Here is a 6,328-nt window from a genome sequence, read left to right on the forward strand (position 1 = left end):
AGGACCCACTAGTATGGTGGCGATCAGGACCTGCTGGTATGGTTCGCACTAGACACTGTTGGGAAGAGATAAGGGACACCATGAGCTGGCTGGCAATATTTTGTGTGTGTAAACTGTGTGTAAAGACTGAAAATTGCTCACAGTTATCTGTAATTGCTCTCTCGTCCCAGACAATGACGGTGATCAAGACCACATGGTGTGGCAGTGGTCAAGACCCCATGGTATGGTGGTGATCAGGACCCCTGGTGTGGCAGTGACCAGAACCTGCTGGTGTAGCGGTGATCAGAACCCGTTGGTGTGGCGGTGATCAGGACCCACTGGTGTGGTGGCAATCAGGACCAGCTGGTATGGTGGTGATTAGGACCCACTGATATGGCAGAGATCAGGACCCACTGGTATTGTGGTGACCAGGACCTGCTGGTATGGTTCACACTAGACACTGTTGGGCAGAGATAAGGGACACCATGAGCTGGCTGGCAATGTTTTGATTAGGAACCAACTAGCATGGTGGTGACTAGGAATCCACTGGCATTGTGGTCATCAGGAACCCGCTGGCGTGGCAATAATCTAGAACCTGCTGATGTGGTGGTGATCAGGAACCGGCTGGCATAGCAGTGATCAGGAACCAAACTGGTGTGGTGGTAATCAGGTACCGGCTGGTGTGGCAGTAATCAGGAACAGGCTGGCATGGCAGTGATCAGGAACCGGCTGGTGTGATGTGCATAGGAATCAAGCTGGTGTGGCAGTGATTAGGAACCAAGCTGGTGTGGCAATGATCATGAACCAAAGGGTATGGCGGTGATCAGGCAGGGAGGTGATTAGTGCACTGAATTGATTTGGGTGCTGGTATGGCAGCACTGATGACAGCTGGGCAGTGATCAGGGACACTGTAAAGTGGCTGCTGGTGCTGTAGCTCTATAATCTCACTTCAACTGTTGTAAACGCACCCTGCAGCTTGTGTTTACATTTACACTGTGTCCTCAGTGGACACATTGGATCACATGGTATAAGATCGATTTCATTGGTGACTGATTTCATTGGCAAGCAGGTGAATGCTCCAGGAGCAGTGCACAAGCCTCAGATGCGGGCTGACAGTCCAGTACCAGTGCTCCCGTCTCGCCGTCTATCTGCTTTCAGCAGATGGGAAGTGGTTAAACACCTGCAATGAGCAGGGACACATGAGCAGAGGTTACAGTTAAACCACTTGCCTACTGGTCACTCCCTCCCCCCTTCCTGCCTAGGCCAATTTTCAGCTTTCAGCACTGTTGTACTTTAAATGCCAATTGTGTGGTCATGCAACACTGTACCCATACAAAATTTTTATCTTTTTTTTTTTAGACAGATAGAGCTTTTGTTTGGTGGTATTTACCACTTCCATACAGGGTACTTTTACCCCCTTCCTGCCCAGGCCAATTTTCAGGGTTCAGCACTCTCACACTTTGAATGACAATTGCGCGGTCATACAACATTGTACCCAAACTAAAATTTTATAATTTTCTTCACACAACTAGAGCTTTCTGTTGGTGGTATTTAATCACCACTGGGGATTTAGTTTTTGCTAAATTAACAAAAAAAGACCAAAATGTTCGAAAAATGTGTTTTTGTTATAAACGTTTGCAAATAATTAATTGTTCTTCATAAATTTAGGCCAAAATGTATTCTACTACATGTCTTTGGAGAAAATAACCCAAATTAGTATTTATTATTTAGTCTGTAGGAAAGTTATAGAGTTCACAAACTATGGTATAGTTCTGAATATTGATCAATCCTGAAGTACTGACGGCCAATCTAATTTGTTGAGGTCCAAGAATGTCAGAACAGTACAGATATCCCCCAAATGACCCCTTTTTGCAAAGTAGACATTCCAACATAATTTTTCGGAAATGAAAAAAAAAATGATTTTCACTATTTTTTTTACATACTGTCACCAGTGCAGTACAGTGTCATCATATAACTGGCATGGCGGTGATCAGGGACACTGACTGGTGACAGTATGAAAAAAAAAATTGATAATTTTTTTTAATTTTTTTTATTACATTTTTTTTTCTTTTTTTAAGATTTTTTTTTCATATTTCACTATGACCAAAGTAGTATAATGTTACCATAGTAACATTGTACTACTTTGGGGAAGTGATCAGTATTTTTTTTTTTACACAATTTGCTTATAGCAAAGAATTTGCTATAAGCAAGCATTTACCTGAATGAAATTGATTCATTCAGGATTTTTTTTTTTTTTTTGCTTAGCTGTGATTTGGCCACAGCTAATCACATGACACAGCTGGGCTGTGATTGGCTGTGATTGGCCCAGCTTGTGCATGTGATTGCTGTGACCATTCCCAGCTAGACACACTTGTATACAATAGATGGCATGAAAGGAAGCCATCCATTGTATACAACTGTCATGTGACCTGCTGTGATTGGTCACAGCAGGTCACATGATACTGGCAACGGGGCTGTTCTGTCATCGGCCATGTCCAAGGTACACGGCTGGTGACAGATCGCGCTGCTAAAAAAGACAATATTTTGAAAAAAAAGTTTTTCATAGTTTCTGTTATAAAATTTTGTAAATAAGTATTTTTTCTCCTTTACTGATTTGTGCTGATGAGGCTGTACTGATATATAGGGCTGCTAGGTGGCACTGATGGGTATCATTGATGGGCACTGAAAGGCAGCACTGATGGGCACTGATATGTGGAACTGGCTCTGATAGGTGGAACTTATTGGCACTGATAGGTGTCACTGATTGGCACTGATAGGTGGCACTTATGGGTACTGATAGACTGCACTGATGAGGGGGACTAATAAGTGGCACTGATGGGCATTGACAGGCATCACTGATGGGCACTGAAAGGCAGCTCTGATGGGCAGTGATAAGTGGCACTGATGGGCACTGATGAGCATCAGCGATGGGTACTGAAAGGCAGCACTGATGGGCACTGATATGCGGCACTGATAGGCAGCACTGATGGGCACTTATAGGTGGCACTAATGGGTACTGATAGATTGTGCTGATGAGAGGGAACTGATAGGCAGCACTGATGGGTATTGACAGGGATCACTGATGGGCACTGAAAGGCAGCACTAATGTGACACTGATGGTCACTGATAGGTGACACTGATAGGCAGCACTGATTGGCACTAATAGGTGGCAGTGATGGGCACTCGTAGACAGCACTGACTGACACTTATAGGTGGCACTGATGAAGAGGCACTGATATGTGGTACTAATGGGCATTGACAGGCATCACTAATGGGCACTAAAAGGCAGCTCTGATGGGCACTGATATGTGGCATTGATGGGTACTGATCGGTGGCAATGATGGGCACTGAAAGGCAACACTGATGAGGCTGCACTGATCATCAAGGCACTGATGATCAGTGCCCTGATTATCAATGTAGTTGTCCCCTCTGAAGAATGCCGCATACTGATTCTTCTTTCCTCACATGCTGTGTAGCTTGAGGAGAGGACTGCCGATAACAGGAATTTCCTGTTGACATATGATCAGCTGTGATTGGACACCGCTGATCATATGGTAAGAGTCTACCTCATCAGCTCTTTACCACAATCGGTGATCCAATGTGTCCCGGGGACATATCACACCACTAATCGCAGTGTCGAGTGACCCCGGGGGCGCACATGCGCAGCTAGAGTGGGAGGACGTCATATGATGTCCTCCCAGAACAAGAGAGCTCCCGCCATTCTATCATTTCCCAATACGGCGTGCGGGAGGTGGGTAAAACACTGCTTTAACCTTCCTAAACATTAATAAAAAACTGTGATTGTCTCTATATTTTTGTGTCTAACCACAATGGGTGCTTATGATAATCATCAAATGTGCAAAAAAAATATTTTATGAAAAGTCCTAGCAAATAACATAGGGAGATTTTGCTACACGTGACCAACATATGGAATTATTGGGAAATGGGACACACACAGCAAGCTGGGACTTCATCATTCCTTTTAGACAGCTGCCACATTGATAAGTGTTTCCATTAGAACAGTTATCTTCCTATTCTAGAGACTCAAAATATTGAACCTTTTCTCACTTTAAGTCTTGGTCAATGGTCACAAAAACACATAGGAAGGGTGTCTATCAAGCAGAGAAATACACAGAAACAAAATACCAGACAGTGACTCTAACACCTCTCTCCTCTATCCACAACGGAAACAAAACTTTTTGGTGCACTTTAAGGAAATTGCACGTACAAGATACATCCTATGGACTGGGTCAATTTATGACTTCTGACCACATATTGTTCAAAGACAATGTAGCAGGGCCTGTTAAGCTTCAGATCAAGCACTAAAATAAATTGCTTTTTGGCCAAAACTTATAGAGAGGTTTATGTGTAAATGTTCTTATAGAAAACAAAGTGTCATGGGGAGTAAAAATGCTAACTTTCCTGCAAATTAAATAATATTTAATTACAAATATTTTCCCAAATTTTCTTTAATTGGGTGAAGATTAAACATAAATTAACTTTTTACATTTTTTGGCAGGCTACAGATTTGGTTGTACACTATGAATTACAGGAAACATAATAAATTGCAATTTGTGTTATATGACCATACCGTGGAAGAGGAAATGGCCATAGATGAATATTACATTTATAACTTCTACAGTATTTTTAGACCATCACTGAAACACATTTTTAAATTTGAAAAAAACTAGTTTTATTCTTACCATATAGTGCACTATTCCAAAATATCATTTTAATATTTTTTAAATCACAAAACCAAATAACAGATTTTGTTAGTATAAAATGATTGACGCAAATGAAACATCAGTTACGGAATTTATTCTTTTAGGATTTTCTGGCATTAAAAATATAAAGCTTCTTTTGTTTGGTGTATTTTTGTTTATTTATATTATCACTTTCTCAGGAAATATTGTTATTGTTACTGTTGTTTACGTCAACCTACAACTGCATACACCAATGTATTTCTATTTAGTTAACTTGTCATTTTTGGAGATTTTTTACACCACTAATATTATTCCTAGGATGTTATTTAACATAATGACAGATAACAATATTGTGTCTTTCTTAGAATGCATTGCCCAGTTATATTTTTTTGGTTCTCTGGGTTCAACTGAATGCTTTCTTTTGGGAGTGATGGCCTATGACAGATATGTAGCTATTTGTAGACCACTACATTATGCAACAATAATAACTACTAGAACAAGTTTTCTCATGGCACTTTGTTCTTGGTGTGCAGGATTTATTGCTACCTTTGGAGCAATCATATTAGTCTCACAGTTGAGTTTTTGTGGACCTAATACAATTAAGCATTTTTTCTGTGATCTTCATCCAGTCTTGGAATTATCTTGCAAAGATGCACATGTAATGGACACAGTAGCTTGGACATTAGCTTCTACAATTCTTCTGGGGTCGTGCCTTCTCACCCTTGCATCCTATGTTCGGATCATGATGACCATAATAGGAATACCATCTAAAGGTAGACAGAAAGCATTCTCAACCTGCACAGCACATCTTACTGTGGTTGTCATATTCTATGGTGCTATGATTTCCATGTATGTCAGTCCAAAGTCTCCAAACAGTGTTGAGTTCAATAAGTATTCATCCCTTCTTTACACAGTAGTTACCCCCTTTTTGAATCCCTTTATCTATTCATTAAGGAACCAAGAAGTTAAGCAAGCAGTTATTAGATCAGTAAAAAGACTGTGCAGATTGTAAATTAATTATGTTAAACTGATTCATAAAAAAATCATATACTGTATGTTTCAACATGTTAATGTAATTTCTAAAGTCATTTTCAATATTTTAAATCTGAAGCTTTCATGTAAATAATTCCTGGTAAATATTTTCTGTCATGAAGGTCCTGGTTTAGGCACTTTCTGTTTTCGGGTGATAATGTTCTATTTCTGTCTTTTAATTATACTCCTGCTTTGTCAATAGTTAAAAATAAATCTGCTTCGGTTTGCGTCAAGGGTAGGTTTGGCAAGCACATTAAAAAATACACAAATTGTAATCTTTAAAGTAGTTGTAAAGGCTCAGGGCTTTTTTTTAACCTTCATGCATTCTATGCATGAAGGTAAATAAACCTTCCATGTGCTATTCTGCCCTCAGCCCCCCGCCCCAGTGAATACCCCATCGCGACCCACCATTGTGCACAAGAGCATCAGCTCTCTGGGGACTATTCCTCTTTATTGGATCCTCATTGACTGTCAATCACAGTCATTGAGCCAATGAGGAGAGAGAAGGTGCAGGGCCAAGTTGCGGCTCTGTGTGTGAATGGATACACAGAGCAGCAGTTCAGGAGTGAGCCTGCTTGGGCACCCCCATGACAAGCTTCTTGCATTGAGGGCAC

At 40.8% G+C, this 6,328-nt stretch overlaps 1 protein-coding gene across 1 annotated transcript; it reads left to right on the forward strand.

The window, feature by feature from the left end:
* Positions 1 to 4,761: 4,761 nt before the first annotated feature.
* Positions 4,762 to 5,694, forward strand: LOC149449982 (olfactory receptor 6B1-like). Its single transcript, XM_089692509.1, has one exon. It carries the CDS (start codon positions 4,762 to 4,764, stop codon positions 5,692 to 5,694), a length of 933 nt encoding a protein of 310 aa, XP_089548635.1.
* Positions 5,695 to 6,328: the final 634 nt, after the last annotated feature.

Source organism: Staurois parvus, unplaced genomic scaffold (assembly GCF_062004578.1).
Source record: "Staurois parvus isolate SC_StPar_1 unplaced genomic scaffold, SC_StPar_1.0 ptg000589l, whole genome shotgun sequence".
Taxonomy (NCBI): Eukaryota; Metazoa; Chordata; class Amphibia; order Anura; family Ranidae; genus Staurois; species Staurois parvus.